The sequence below is a fragment of the Notolepis coatsorum genome (assembly GCF_963971535.1).
Source record: "Notolepis coatsorum genome assembly, chromosome: 9".
Lineage (NCBI taxonomy): Eukaryota > Metazoa > Chordata > Actinopteri > Aulopiformes > Paralepididae > Notolepis > Notolepis coatsorum.
Genome location: NC_140173.1, coordinates 22,835,375 through 22,851,381, shown reverse-complemented (window position 1 = coordinate 22,851,381; position 16,007 = coordinate 22,835,375). Strand labels below are relative to the sequence as shown.

The 16,007-nt window shown below is 41.9% G+C and overlaps 1 protein-coding gene across 1 annotated transcript in view; it reads left to right on the top strand.

Annotated features, from left to right (window-relative positions):
* Nucleotides 1-703: 703 nt before the first annotated feature.
* LOC311234559 (uncharacterized protein) overlaps nucleotides 704-16,007 on the top strand; it is a gene marked incomplete at its 3' end in the record, with an annotated part of 69,708 nt that continues 54,404 nt past the window's right edge. The window contains exon 1 of the mRNA XM_084321808.1: nucleotides 704-802. Coding sequence (XP_084177934.1) covers nucleotides 788-802 — 15 coding nt within the window. The 5' untranslated portion in view covers nucleotides 704-787. The remainder of the gene's footprint in view (nucleotides 803-16,007) is intronic.

The window sequence follows — 16,007 nt, the reverse complement described above, 5'->3', positions numbered from 1 at the left end:
ATGGAACACACTACCTATGGACATTAGGGAAGCTAGATATCTTAATATTTTCAGAAATAAGCTAAAAACGTACCTCTTCACCATAGCCTTCTAATACACCCCGCTGACTGTTGATTGTACTGTAGCACTATTTTACTCTGGCCATTCTATTGCATAATTTTACTATCTATTCTACTATTCTATTATTGCACTGTATTATTGGTGTGCAAACCAGTCAACTTACAAAAAAGAGCCTGTTGGAGGATTATATAATAAAAAATAATAAAAAAATAAAATACAAAAAAAAGGAGTTCTAGGACGAGGGTGATCAATTGCATATTTGCATCATGTAACGTTAGCATAGCCTATTCATAGACTACTGTTGTTTGACAAAAGACACTCATTAGCGCCACTCGACTCCTATACAACCAAATAAGTAGTATGCTATTCATTCAGTTGTCTGTGTCAATGTCTGTCTATTCATTCAGTTTATCATAGAAACGTGTCAGACTCTAGTTGAGCCCCCGATCGACGATATCCGTTGAGTTCATTGTGTGTGTCTGTTGTGCATGCCGGGGGGGGGGGGGGGGGGGGCGCGTGAACCGACTCATTGCCAGACGTGAGCGATTCGACTCACGCTCACGGCGATGACTCGGCTCTTATGAACGAGTCGCTCATGACCGACCCATCACTAGCAGCCACATTCTACGTTCACAGCAGACATCAGTAATATCCTGCTGCTGCTGCTGCTCCTCTGTCCCGATCGTGTCTCTAGTGGGACTGACATCTGAGCCCCGTCCTCCTGCTGATGGAGGCTCGTCAGGTAGTGACTGAAATGTGTTTTCTAGCTGTATGTCTTCAGTGTTTGAGGGGAGTTCTCCTCTTACTGTGTTGTTAGCAGCGTCCACAGCTGCTTCTTATCACTCGTGGTGGTTGATGTTGGCCTAGTTAGCATAGCCAGCCATTAGCTCTCTCTGTCTCTCTCCCTCTCGTTTTTTTCGGTCTTGCTCCACGTTCATTACAATAGTTATTTTCGTTACTGTTATCTGGTATATTTCTGTAGTTTTCCTTCTGTAGCTGGAGCTAGTGTTAGCTTAGCTGGGGCTAGTGTTAGCTTAGCTGGAGCTAGCTAGCGTTACCTTAGTTGGGCTACTGTTAGCTTAGCTTGTTTTAGAGTCGACTAGACTGCCTCTATTGTCTCTAGGGCTGTCTTAAATGCTTCGAATCTTCGAACGTTCGATTCGATGGCACAAGCTTCGAACATTAAAAAAAAATCGAAGTTGTGTGTGTGTGTGTGAACTACCCATCCCAGTTAGGACAGCCGAATCCCGTCCAATCTTTCGCCGTCGACTAAAGACTCACTTAGTCCATTATCTGAAATGATATAAAAATAAAAATCTAACCGTGACTAACCTTACTGTCATGCACTTGTCCTAATAAACTAACCTACACTGTAACACGCAACACTTTGATGAACATTGTTACTCAGCTGATAGAGTTGTACCCTTCTTGCTGTCTTGTCGTACAGAACTTGTAAGTCGCTTTGGATAAAAGCGTCAGCTAAATGACTAAATGTAAGTGTGTGTGTGTGTGTGTAGGTGTGTGTGTGTGTGTGTGTGTGTGTGTGTGCGCGCACCTTGTAGAATTCCACACATAAGAAAGAAAGATACTGGGATGAATAAACAAAATAGGAAATAAAATGTAGAAATGCATGCAATACATAAATAAATATGAATCTCCATATATGAAATATAACATTTAGATAAGGTGCTACTGAGATGTTTTGGTGAGTTCTTTGTTTTTTTGTGGAAGTTGCCCTTCTTAAAAATGCATGAACATTCACTGATAATTGGTCTGTAGTGGAGTCTACAAGGTCTACATTGCCGGACCATGTAGAATCCGGACCTTGTAGACTGACATAATTCTGTGCATAGTTTAGTCTACACAGGCCATATTTCAAATAATCAAAATCTTACTTCATTCATCTTAAACATTCTTGATTTGGGGGATTGGTAGTTCCCATGAAATCTGAAGTTGTTCAACCGACAACAGCGATCCACCTTGAATTAAATCACACAGCCGAGTGAAACCTTGTTGGATGCGTCAGTCACGAAAGGGGCTACTTAATTAATTAATCCAACCCACTTTATTTATAGAGCACATTTAAAAACAACAACGTTTACGAAAGTGCTGTACAAGTCCCACAACATAAGATACATTTTTTTTTTCTTTCTCTCGAAGCTTCGAATTAAAATCGAAGCTCGGCCCCGAAGCTTCGATTGCCAAAAAAAGCTTCGAAGGTCAGCCCTAATTGTCTCCATGGTATTGTCGTCTTTCTCTTAGTTTTGTTCAGGTTATGACTGATATAATAAACACTCTAGACGACCTGCTTTAACTCCAGAGGTTGTTGTGTTTATTTGGCTTCTCGTAGACACACACACAGCGTTGTTTCCGTAGCATACATGGGATTAACTACTTCCGGCCGCGGCGCATGAGCGCCTAATAATATGGTCTGGTCTTAGAGACACACAAACAATTGTACTTCAAGTTCCAGTACATTCAGGGACCGAAACTAAAGCCCGCCGCCCGCCAGGGGCGGTCTGTTTTTACCTTTGGCGCATGACACTTAGAGGGCTGCCCGCCGTGTGGCGTGTAGACGTGGTTCATAAGCAGGCCCCTAAAAATATTTGTATGCGAACGGTAAAAATCAATTACGCGCACGCTGTGCGAATACAGATTATAGCCTCTCTCGTCTTTTTTTTCCTCCGCTGCGAGATCGTTAAAAAACTACAAGTCCCACATTGCACTCAAGCCAACGGTCCAATCACAGTAGAGTGAAGTGACTGGTTTCATGGGAAATAAAGCAAATGACCAATCGGAAGCTCTCATTTTTCTTGTTTACTTCCTGAAACTCCGCGATCAGGGCTCTCGTTTTCCGAGACACCAACTTATTATAGTCTCTTACCAATAGCAATAGATTTTAGAACACCTAGATTTATCGATAGCAATAGTAATATAACGTTAATGCAACAAAACGAATGCCTTGCTTTGTTAATCATAACGTTGATGCAGTAGCGTATGTCGGTGTGTTGGCTGTAACGGACATGACAATAACATAACGTGTACATACACATTAAAATTGCGATAATCTATTCTAACATTTTCAAATCGATGCAGTTGAATTTCCCCCTTAGGATCGATGCATTGTTACACCCCTACACCAAAGTCACTGGCCCACTGTGTATCTGTGTGTATAATAACTTGGCTAGCGTTATCAACAGCAGAGGTGGGCAATGGGTCCAGCTGCAGCTAGAGCTGCCGCGGTATTGATTATTTCCTTACCGCACAAATTTGCAAAATATTTCCTACCGCCGCGGTTTTTACCGCACGCACACAAAAAATTAAAAAGTTTGAATGCATTTTTTTTTTAGTAGTAGTCTACTCTTTATAGCATATAGCCTGCCTCTAGTCTAAATGTCTATCTTTAGAGGATGACTTTGCAGCATGAATATTGTTTGGGATTCGGCAAGCACGCATTCGTTATTAAAAGTGAAACACGGATTCGAAGTCTCCCCTCTGGTCGTGCGCCGTTCACTAGGTGTCGCGGGCAGGAGTGGTAGCGGCGCGCCCGCCGGTTACCCCCCCGACCCTTTCTTCTTATTATTATTATAACGTTACTACTTATGATTACAAAGGCATTCGATTTGTGGCATTAACGTTAGTATAGTTACACGTTCGTATTTACCGGACCATAGCAAGGCAAGCGTTACTAAATTAATATCTAAGTTCCTTTCTTTGCTCAGAGCGTGCCGAGTTGTACCCATTCTGCGGTCTGTTAATAAAGTTTTCAATCAGACAAGTGTATAGAACGAAGGGCTTTTATTATAACATTTCGTTGCAGTAAAATCATTATGCCTCGTTCCCTGAGGAGCGACGGCAATCCACTCCGGTCTCCGGTGGGAGCTAACGTACTATTAGCCGTGTTGTGACTGAGCTCTGATCAATGGCTCATGGCTGAGATTCAGGAAGTAAAAGCACTTCGCGTATCTCTTCTGACCAATCTGTGGTCTGCAGTGTTTCATGTGACTTTTCTGGTACCCAATAGGGTCGCTTGGAATCTCGACAGAGAAGTAGGGTATATCTGCAGAGCCGCAAGCCCAACGAGAGCGTAATAATAATAATAATATAATAAAAAAACAGCGGTGATGCCGGTATTCAGCCCAATGCTGCGGTGGGCATGATGTAACAGTGATACCGCGGTAATACCGATACCGCGGCAGCTCTAGCTGCAGCACCGGAGTGCAAGCGATGTGATGTAATTGGCAGACTCGACTGTCAATCAATGGTCTACCTGACACGCAAACTCAAACAATGTTTCTGTACTGGAGGTGTGATTGATTGATTGATTGAAAACTTTATTAACAGATTGCAGAATGGGTACAATACAGTACAGCTCAATACACACAATTGTTAAGGGGATGCAGACCAGAGAAAGACTTTCGTCTTGTTTACATCAGGGTCCCCCATTTCAATTAATCAGGAAAGTGTACAGTAGGAAAGTGTACAGTATTTCAATAGGCAACCCTGAAAGGATTATTTTTCTAGAAGAGCAACACAGCCAAAACAGACAGTGGAGCTGTTTGCAGATAGCAAGCATTTTGACTTATTGCGTGGTGGCGATGTCTCGCAGATAATACAACTACAAGTATGATTATATAATATATATTTTATTTAAAAAAAAATTGTATATATAAAATATATATTGGCAGGTAAGAAATATGCTTGGCGGGTAGACTCTTCCCATCTACCCGCCACTGGCCGGTGAGTCAAAAAGTTAATTTCGCTCCCTGAGTACATTCATTCACATGACATACAACACTAGTCTTTACAGCGGGACATATCGTCTGTAGATGTCCACACTAGTCTTTACAGGGGGACATATCGTCTGTAGATGTCCACAGTAGTCTTTACAGGAGGACATATCGTCTGTAGATGTCCACAGTAGTCTTTACAGGAGGACATATCGTCTGTAGATGTCCACAGTAGTCTTTACAGCGGGACATATCTGTAGATGTCCACAGTAGTCTTTACAGGAGGACATATTGTCTGTAGATGTCCACAGTAGTCTTTACAGCGGGACATATCGTCTGTAGATGTCCACAGCAGTACATATCCGCGGGGTAATGTCCACTTATGGGGCTAGGTGGCTAAGCTAGTGGGTTAAGTTCCAGAGAGGTGTCTGGGAACTATAATCTACCGTAGTGTGTCTTAAACTTTAAAGAGCAAAGCAGCAGTTGAGCAGCGTTGGTGTAGCATTTATGTAAAAAAAAAAAAGCAGCTGTAGTGAAAATTGTGAAATTAATATTAGATACTGTTTTGATTGATTGAACATTTTATTAACAGATTGCAGAATGGGTACAAATACAGTACAGCTCAATACATACAATTGTTAAGGGGATGCAGACCAGAGAAAGACTTTCGTCTTGTTTACATCAGGGTCCCCCATTTTCTATTCATCATAACATATATGACATACAGATAGACAGTACTGCCACATCTATACATTTATGACATACCAGATTTACAAATACAGTACTGTTTGTGATACAAAAAGAGTTTAAAAAAAAGAGTATATACATTTGACGAAGAAACTGTACATTGGATGAGGTGGGGTGGGGGGTAACTACATAGGAGGTGGTTGGGGGGGGTAACTGTACATTGGATGAGGTGTGGGTGGGGGTTGGGTAGGTGGGGGGGGGGGGGTAACTGTACATTGGATTATCGATGAAACCTTACTTGGTTCCAAGAAGAGGGTCTTGTGTAGAGCTGCCGCGGTATTGATTATTTCCTTACCGCACAAATTTGCAAAATATTTCCTACCGCCGCGGTTATTACCGCATGCAAAAAAAAAAAAAAAAAAAAGTTTGAATGCATTTTTTTTTTTAGTAGTAGTCTACTCTTTATAGCATATAGCCTGCCTCTAGTCTAAATGTCTATTTTTAGAGGATGACTTTGCAGCATGAATATTGTTTGGGATTCGGCAAGCACGCATTAGTTATTGAAAGTGAAACACGGATTCGAAGTTTACCCTCTGGTCGTGCGCCGTTCACTCGGTGTCGCGGGCAGGGGTGGTACTGGTTACCCCTAACCCCCCCGACCCTTTCTTATTATTATTACTATAAAGTTACTACTTTATAATAAAGGCATTCGTTTTGTGGCATTAACATTATATAGTTATACGTTCAATAACATCAGCGTATTTACCGGACAATAGCAAGGCAAGCAATACTCTATTCATATCTCAGTTCCTTTCTTTGCTCAGAGCGTGCTGAGTTGTCCCATTCTGCGGTCTGTTAATAAAGTTTTCAATCAGACAAGTGTATAGAACGAAGGGCTTTTATTATAACATTCGTTGCAGACAGTAAAATCATTGTCTCGTTTAGTACTCCTTAGGAGCGATCGTAGTCCACTCCGGCGGAGAGTTAAAGCTAACGTTATTAGCCGTGTTGTGATGATCTGACATTCAGGAAGTAAAAACCTAATACGCGCTTGCCGATTGGTGGTAACACACTGCATGACGCTACAACGTGTGACGCGTCTCTCTTTTGACCAATCAGTGGTCTGCAATGTTTCACGTGACTTTTCTGGTACCCAATAGGGTCGCTTGGAACCTCAATAGATGAGTAGGGTATATCTGCAGAGCCGCAAGCCCAACGAGAGGAGGATAATTTATTATTATTATTATAAAAAACAGCGGTGACGCGGTATTCAGCCTACTCTGCGGTGGCCGTGATGTAACAGCGATACCGCGGTAATGCGGTAATCGCGGCAGCTCTAGTCTTGTGTATTATTGGGTTAGGACATTTACTGTACATTGGAGGGGGTTGGGTTAGGACATTTACAGGGGCCAGTTTCGAATTGCAATCTGTAGGTGCTCCTTGAGAGTGGTTTTAAAAGTGGGTAGTGATTCACATTCCTTTACAGCTGTGGGTAGGGCGTTCCACATAATTGCGAAACGTGTTTAGTCCCTTGTTTGAGCCGAATCTGGGTTTAACATGATTTGTGGAGCTCCCTCTGGTGTTGTGGTTGTGGTATTCACTGACCTTTGGGAAGTATTTTGACATGTACCTTAGTCTTGTAGTGTATCTTGTAGACCAGGCCCATCGCAAGTTGCTGTACTCTGTCATCAGAATGGAGTGATTGACAGTGTCGAAGGCCTTTTGTAGGTCCAGCATGACCATGCCGCAGTGTAACCGAGAGATTTAGAATGGAATAGAAATACTTTTATTCATCACGATGGAAATTTGGCACTACAAAATTAAATCGCTCACAGTAAACATTTAGGTAAACAAAAACAAGTCATGAATAAAAATAAGCCTACGAATAAAATACGGTCCGGGATATACATTTCCTATGTTACATTTACATTCTAATATAAAATATACAGTAAGTGTAAAATTGTACTATGTTGGTTTAAAAGTAAAAGTCCAGGAAGATAGTACTGTCACCCTGTGCTCAGTGATGCAGTGAGGCTCAGTGATTCATTATAAAGTCTGATGGCTGTTGCCTGTTGGAATGAAGGACTTCCTGTGCCGTTCAGTGCTACATCTTGGTAGTCTTAGTCTAGCACTGAACGTGCTCCTTCTGTCTGCCAAGTCTGTGTATTGGGTATTTGAACCCGTGACTAGGGATGCACCGATATGAGAATTTGCCACAGATACCGATTGTTCAACTAACACAATCGGCCGATACCGATATTTGTGGCAAACATTTTTTTTTAACTTTTTTTTGTAATTTTTTTTTTTTTTTTATGAAACTACTGTATATTTGTGTTACAAATTGTGCTCACCGATATGAACATAGGCCTCTTTACTTACTTAAAAAAAGGAAACATCAAGAAATAGCACTATCTCTCTCCCAGTATGTTCTGCAGGGCTGCAGCTAGGTACTAGTTCTCCCAGTATGGTCTACCGGCTGGGCTGCAGCTGGATACTATTGTCTCAACCAATGAAATTTTGATTCAGTCGATTCTGCCAATTACGTCACACACCGCTTGCACCCGCCTCTGCTGTTACCACCAATCGGCAAGCGCGTATACATTTTTTACTTCCGCTTTTGTCCGCCATGAGAGGTATTCTACAACAACAACAAAGGCGGCGCGGCCGACGTTTAGCTTTTAGCTCCGCAGGATGACTTAAACAAGGCATAATGATTTTACTGCAACGAATGTTATAATAAAACAAAGCCTTTCTATACATGTGTCTGATTGAAAACTTTATTAACAGATTGCAGAATGGGTAAAACTCAGGGCTCTATGAGCAACGGAAGGAACTGAGCTAGTATGAACGCCTAATGCTTGCCAGGTTCGGGTAAATAATATGCTGATGTTATTGAACGTGTGAAATCCGCGTTCACGGAATCGCGGACGGAATCGCGGAATTGGACAATAAAAATGGAATCGAGTGCCCAAACGTGGAATATTGCAGAAGTTGGCCTAATCTGGACTGAAATTCCTTTTTTGGGTGGAACATTATGTGCAAACATACACGCGACCGGGGAGGCGGGGACTCCCGGGGACGCTAGAGCGGGTTACACATGACACACAGCAGTGTCCAAGCGTCTGGCTGCTTTGATGTTAACATCGTCAAGAAGCTAAGAAATTCCGCAATAAGCCCTCAATTCAGAGCAGAACAGTATCCTAATTACTTTTATGCCTGCGGCGATAAGGTGTTTTGCAAATTCTGTCAACGTTCCGTGGACTGGACCCGCAAAAACACGTGCAACACTATTGTGATTAAATAGCTATGTAACGTTAGGACTAGGGCTGAGCTTTTTAATCTGAAGCTTCGAGGACATTTTTTTTTAATTTATTATTATTTTTTTTATCTTATGTTGTGGGACTTGTACAGCACTTTGGTAAACTTTGTTGTTTTTAAATGTGCTCTATAAATAAAGTGGATTGGATTAATTAATTAAGTAGCTCCTTTCGTGACTGTGACGCAGCCAACAAGGTTTCACTCTGCTGCCCTGCCTGGGTGCAGTGGGGCTGCTCTCACAGCCAACGACATGACATTACATAATTATGTTGCAACCTTCGTCTATCAAGCAAACAATTATATAAATATTTATATGTAGTTGATGGAGACAAAGGCAGAATTCGACTTAATTAAGCACGTTTTATTAAGACATATTTTTATATGGGTCGGGACACTTTAAAAAAGCAGCACAATGAACACATCTGTCTGACATAGTCTTAAATAACAAACGGCATTGCTTCGCTTCTTCGTTGACATGTCTGCTCAGGGCTGTACGTTAACTTTTTTTGCACATAGCACTGGTGCTACAGAGGTTGATAGTTTTGTAGCACAGGCCAAAATCTTGTAGCACAAGTATAAAACGTGTTATATTTGTAACAGTCACAAATGTGCCTATTGTATTTGTGTTATTTAGTTGCAGTGCCATGTTTGGCTGTCATTTAGTATATCGCCATGTGTTATTATTACTATGATACTCTCATATGCTATTTTAAATTAATATCATAAACAACATAAGGAATATTAGCATAATTTTGAGTGGACTGAAGGAATGAGTCAGTGTTAATAGTTTTAAATGCAAATAATTTATTGAAACATAGAAGTGGGGTCGGTTGGGACACACACACACACACACAATGGGGGACCCTGATGTAAACAAGACAAACGTCTTTCTCTGGTCTGCATCCCCTTAACAATTGTGTGTATTGAGCCGTACTGTACCCATTCTGCAATCTGTTAAATAAAGTTTTCATTCATTCACACACACTGTTTCAACTCACCACCCCTGCATCATATTGTAGTCTAGTCTGTCTTCAAACTTCCACTCCTCTCGAAACTTGTATTTGAATATCATCATTATCTGTCCATCCTCAGTTTACTATAATATACTCCTGTCCTGAGTCTTGACTAGTGACTTCATCGTCTTTCCAAACGCACGCACGCACACACACACAGGGAAGGGGAGAGAGTGCCCCCCCATTTCCCTTTCCACACTGTCTGCTGGCTCTGCCTGTGATCAGGATTAGCTTGTTAGCTTGCTAACGTTGTAGTGATTGTAATGGTACATAAACGTTAATTTCGGGCGATGTGCGCATAAAGGAATGGCGACGGTGCAAAGCATGTAGATGCATTTGACCCGTTGCGAGAAAGAAAAAACACCACAGACTTATTTCGGGACGTGTAGGCGCACTGCTGTGTTAACGTGCACCAACCGACCAACGCGCTGCTCTGCTTGCAGAAGCAGTGGCACGGATAGGGCGGATACGACTCGTCGAGTTGTCACAAGAGTTTTTTCAAAATAAGAGTATCATATGCACCTGAACGTTGCTAGCTTTCGGAGCCTAGCTGGAGCTGCGCGTGGGCAGAAATGAGACCCGCTACAGGATTTTCAAAATAAGAGTATCTATATGAACCGAATCCCTATCGCACCAGTGCTACTGAAGTAAATCCATCCATCGCACAGACAGCTGTTGCTGTAGCACGTGCGAGATATATGTCGCACTGTACACCCCTGCTGCTGCACATGTCCTTGTTGTTTTCAACACGGATAATCTCCACATGCTTGTTGTAGAGAGGTGGAGTCGAGGCGCAGCTTACTTTCGTTAAATTGGAATGGAGGCGGGAAGGCGCCGCTTACTTTCGTTTCATTGGAATGGAGGCGCAAGATTTGAGGCAAAAAAAATTATTAAAAAAATAAACATTTAAACTTCGGTTTTTTTTATGTTCGAAGCTTGTGCCATCGAACGAAGCTTCGACGTATTTAAGACAGCTCTAGTTAGGACATAGGAGATTATAGCTTCTAGCTAAATCTAGTGCACCCATCCATTTGTTTAACACTTTCAGTGCCCAGCAGGGGGCGCACATTTAGTGCTTGAATGCCCACCATCCACTTCAATGTTAACGTTAATATCGCCTAATCTATGTTATAAATTATGGTTATGTGTCTAATCTGCCCGTCGCTTATCAATGACTAATTTTCCAGTCAACATTGTCGAAGCGGATTGTTTTTTTATCGGTTCATTTCCGTTTTATAGCATTTTGAAAAGCCCTCGTTTTCAAGGGAAAAAAAAATTCTGTGATAAACGCCCTGTACTGGAATATTCTAGAACGTTGTAATTTTTCGGCCTATTTATGAATCGTTTTCAAATAAACGCTAGATTATCGATAGTATATGTGTACGTATGCACGCTGGTGCGTATCGATTCTCTTAGTTCCTGATCGCTCGCACAGTCAAACAGCCATATCACACATAGGGGAAAAGCTTATATCTCCATGAAAACAGGTCTGATTATCCTAAGACTGGTAAAATAGATTCCTTACCTGAGATCAGATGGTATCCAAAAAGATTATTCCAATTCCTGATCGCCATTCCAAAAATCGATCCTTTTATTGATCCAATGCTACGTACTGTAAAGACATATTACACGCTGTTCTGAGGGTCTACAATGAATCTGATCGGCTCCGGTTACATGCGTGAGAAGTAAAATGTGGATTCCGGATTTTCTTTTTTCATCCATTTTCATTGAGTCCATTCCAAAAGGGTGCATTACCATCTGGGAGACGATAGGGGGCGCTTTTTCACATCTGAGCGCCTGGTGGGGCTGGTTTACCAACGGTAGACTCGGTTGATGAAATATGAATTCAGATCGCTAATAAAAAAAATGTCACACTAATTGTCGTGATGGGCATTCAGGGGGCGGACTGTTAACACGTGGCATCCAAAGTGTTAATGCAAACGATTGTCATTACACACTGTCCTTTATAAACTAAATAAACTTAAATAGCTATGTAACGTTACAGTACACCGGACTATAGATGGAAATGATAGCTTCTAGCAAAATCTAGTGCACCCTGCATTTGTTTAATGCAAACGATTGTCATTATACACTGTCCTTTATAAACTAAAGGTGCCTAAATTATGCATTACTATTAGGGCTGACCTTCAAAGCTTTTTTTGGCAATCGAAGCTTCGATTTTTTTTTTTTTTTTTTTATCTTATGTTGTGGGACTTGTACAGCACTTTCATAAACTTTGTTGTTTTTAAATGTGCTCTATAAATAAAGTGGGTTGGATTAATTAATTAAGTAGCCCCTTTCGTGACTGAGCCAACAAGGTTTCACTCGGCTGTGTGATTTAATTCAAGGTGGATCGCTGTTGTCGTTTGAACAACTTCAGATTTCATGGGAACTACCAATCCCCCAAATCAAGAATGTTTAAGATGAATGAAGTAAGATTTTGATTATTTGAAATATGGCCTGTGTAGACTAAACTATGCACAGAATTATGTCAGTCTACAAGGTCCGGATTCTACATGGTCCGGCAATGTAGACCTTGTAGACTCCACTACAGACCAATTATCAGTCAGGGGAGGAAATTAGGACACTTTACTCGCCAAATGCGAGTATTTTTTACGTTTGGCGAGTGATTCATGAAGAGCACTCGCCAGTCTGGCGAGTACTAGTAATTACAAAACAAAACAAAAAAATCATTCTGCAATCTGCTGATTCGCTCACTGGCACAAGCCGAAATCTGACTCCCCCCTTGATTCCTCCCATTTGCGCATCATAATAATCCGACCATAACCAATGAACATTATCGTTGTACAGATGCGCTCTAAGCTCCTCCAATGAACACTCGTTTTCTAGAAGATGTCGCGCATCTAGGGGAAGTGGACAGACCACTGCGCGCAGACCTACAAACTCCTGTCACCGGCTTGACAACGTAGACACACTTAGACAAAAACACATTGTGGATGAAAATAATTGCATGTAGAGTCGTCGCTTTCGGATATCAGTGCGGTCTGACATGGGGACGAACAACAGCACACGACGTTCTCCTTCGAGTCGGATGAGAATGACAAGTGGACGTGAGGCTAACCAGCATTAGCCGGCTAGCTACCTAGCATCAAGCTACCATAACGCGCATTCAACATAGTGGACTATACTGAGCGGCTTTGCTTAAATGCAGCCAAGTGACATTTTATTATTACCGGGTTTCCCCCCATATCACCACTCGCCCATATGCCCTTCACAACGGTGATGTTGTCATACACTTGGCATTCAGAATACACCTGCTGAACCCCTAGCGTTGTCAACTTGTCATGAGATTCGGTTCCAATGTATTGTCATCATACAGCACAAGTACAGTACAACCAGAATACGTTTGGTATCAACCAGTGCAAATGTAACAAGTCAAGTTCAAGTTGTTTTATTTAGCTATTACATTACAGTGAAATGCTTGGTTCTTTCACTGCCCACTGCCCAGTCCAACCTAGACCAGCCCAAACCAGTCCAACGGTCCCAACCCAGCCCAACCCAGTCCAACCCAACCCAGTCCAACCTAGACCAACCCAACCCAGTCCAACCTAGACCAGTCCAACCTAGACCAGCCCAACCCAGTCCAACCTAGACCAGCCCAACCCAGTCCAACCCAACCTAGACCAGCCCAACCCAGCCCAGTCCAGCCCAGCATCTTTCACTGCCTAGTTCAGCCCAACCCAGCCCAGCATCTTTCACTGCCTAGTTCAGCCCAACCCAGCCCAGCATCTTTCACTGCCTAGTTCAGCCCAACCCAGTCCAGCCCAGCATCTTTCACAGCCCAGTTCAGCCCAACCCAGTCCAGCCCAGCATCTTTCACTGCCTAGTTCAGCCCAACCCAGTCCAGCCCAGCATCTTTCACGGCCCAGTTCAGCCCAACCCAGTCCAGAATAGTTCCCTCTTTCATGTTAATATGTGATATCCTAATATTTTGAAGAGTAGAGACAGTGTGATTAATACATGTTGTATGCTAATATTGTGGAGAGTAGAGACACTTATTAATGTTTTATGCTAATAAATATTTTAAAGAGTAGAGACACGGTGTGATTATTATTACTATGATTGAAAATCAATTTAGACGAAGACATACAAAGAAGTAATTATCACAATTAGCGATTTATTTTTGGCTGGTAAAAAAATCAGTTTGGCTGGTAAAAAAAATCATCTACTCGCCAGTTGGCTGGTAAGCCAAAAAGTTAGTTTCCTCCCCTGATTATCAGTGAATGTTCATGCATTTTTAAGAAGGGCAACTTCCACAAAAAAACAAAGAACTCACCAAAACATCTCAGTAGCACCTTATCTAAATTTTATTTTCTATTTTGTTTATTCATCCCAGTATCTTTCTTTCTTATGTGTGGAATTCTACAAGGCATGTAGGTGTATATGTATTTGAGGATGATATCCTTCAAACAGGCAATAGTGATGATATAATTTGGGCAGTGCTGAGCTGGGTTACTTTCCTCCAGTGTATTTGTCCCCCGGCCCCACCCAATGGCTCCATGCGCGCGCACGCACGCACACACACACACACACACACACACACACACACACACACACACACACACACACACACACACACACACACACACACACACACACACACACATTTACATTTAGTCATTTAGCTGACGCTTTTATCCAAAGCGACTTACAAGTTCTGTACGACAAGACAGCAAGAAGGGTACAACTCTATCAGCTGAGTAACAATGTTTATCAAAGTGTTGCGTGTTACAGTGTAGGTTAGTTTATTAGGAAAAGTGCATGACAGTAAGGTTAGTCACGGTTAGATTATTATTATTATTATTTTTTTTAATCATTTCAGATAATGGTTTTTTTTTTTTTACTTCGATTTTTTTTTAATGTTCGAAGCTTGTGCCATCGAACGAAGCTTCGAAGTATTTAAGACAGCCCTAATTACTATATTGCATCACACAGGGTTCGAAATTAACGGGGGCTTGGGGCAAAATGCCCTCGAAAATTGACCAAATGCCCTCGAAAATCAGTTAAGGGGGGCAAAAAAAGCCCCCGACAGTTTACTAATTATATATATAATTATATATATGCTCTACAGTGCGAGCATTTCCCTCGTATTTGCCCCTAATAATATGTGTGTGCAAACCGGAAAAATCATTTACTTGCAGTGTGCGAGACAGACGAGTGATTGTGAAGATTACAAAACAGCTCCGCTGTTAATAGTTCAGATTGAAACTGGACTGAAATTCAGTTTTTGGGTGGAATGTTTGTTCCAAGGAGGAGGGAGGCGGGGCCCGCTGCGTGTTACAGGCACTTGAGAGGATGCGAACACAGACAGAGCACTCTGCTCTCATCAAGCATTACACTGCTATCTTAACGTTAGCAAGCTAAGCATCTGCATAGCGCGACCTGTGTAACGTTAAGTAACTTGTGTTCGGCGGGGAAAGACCGTTCCATTTGTAACACAACTCCAAAGAATAACATCCAAATCCGATCCCGATGCGCATTTCCTTCATTCCATAGCGCTGAGCGCGCAACGTATTTCATTGATCGATCTGGCCAGAGCCTATACTCACAAACGTTGCATATGTGGGGTTTTTCATCAATTTGAAACAAGCCTCTTGACTGTTGGAATTAGGGATGTTAAAAATAAAATATCTAATAATATTATTCAATATTAGACATTCATTGATCCAGAGGCAACCGGTTATTCGTCTGCTATTTGTAGATATATCAAGACAACAACACAACTTGCCTTCAGGGACAATAATATTTAATCTATTTAGATAGAGTATGTATGTATTATTTACAGATAATTGAAGGTACCTCAAAACATGAAACCAAGCCATGATGTCACACAGTACGTAAGAGGACGCGACCCTGGTCAGACGCCTCTGGTTTTAGCTCCGCAACGATGTAGTCACTTTTAGCTATTATGTTTGTTTTTGCTACTTTTTTATTTAAAGCAACACTGGCGGGTACGTCATACGACCGTCAGACACTTATGGACCTGAACCCCGGGCTCAAAGAGGAGTTTGGAGACACTTTTGACCTAGAATGTCCAGCAGAAATCAGACGGGAGAATGGCGGCAAAGAAAAGAACAAAGGCGACGGCAGGAGAAGACACAGAGGGAGACGAGGAGGTATCCGATTGAGACTAAAAAGAGCTGCTTACCGCCCAGCAATTCCATCCATCTTTCTGGCG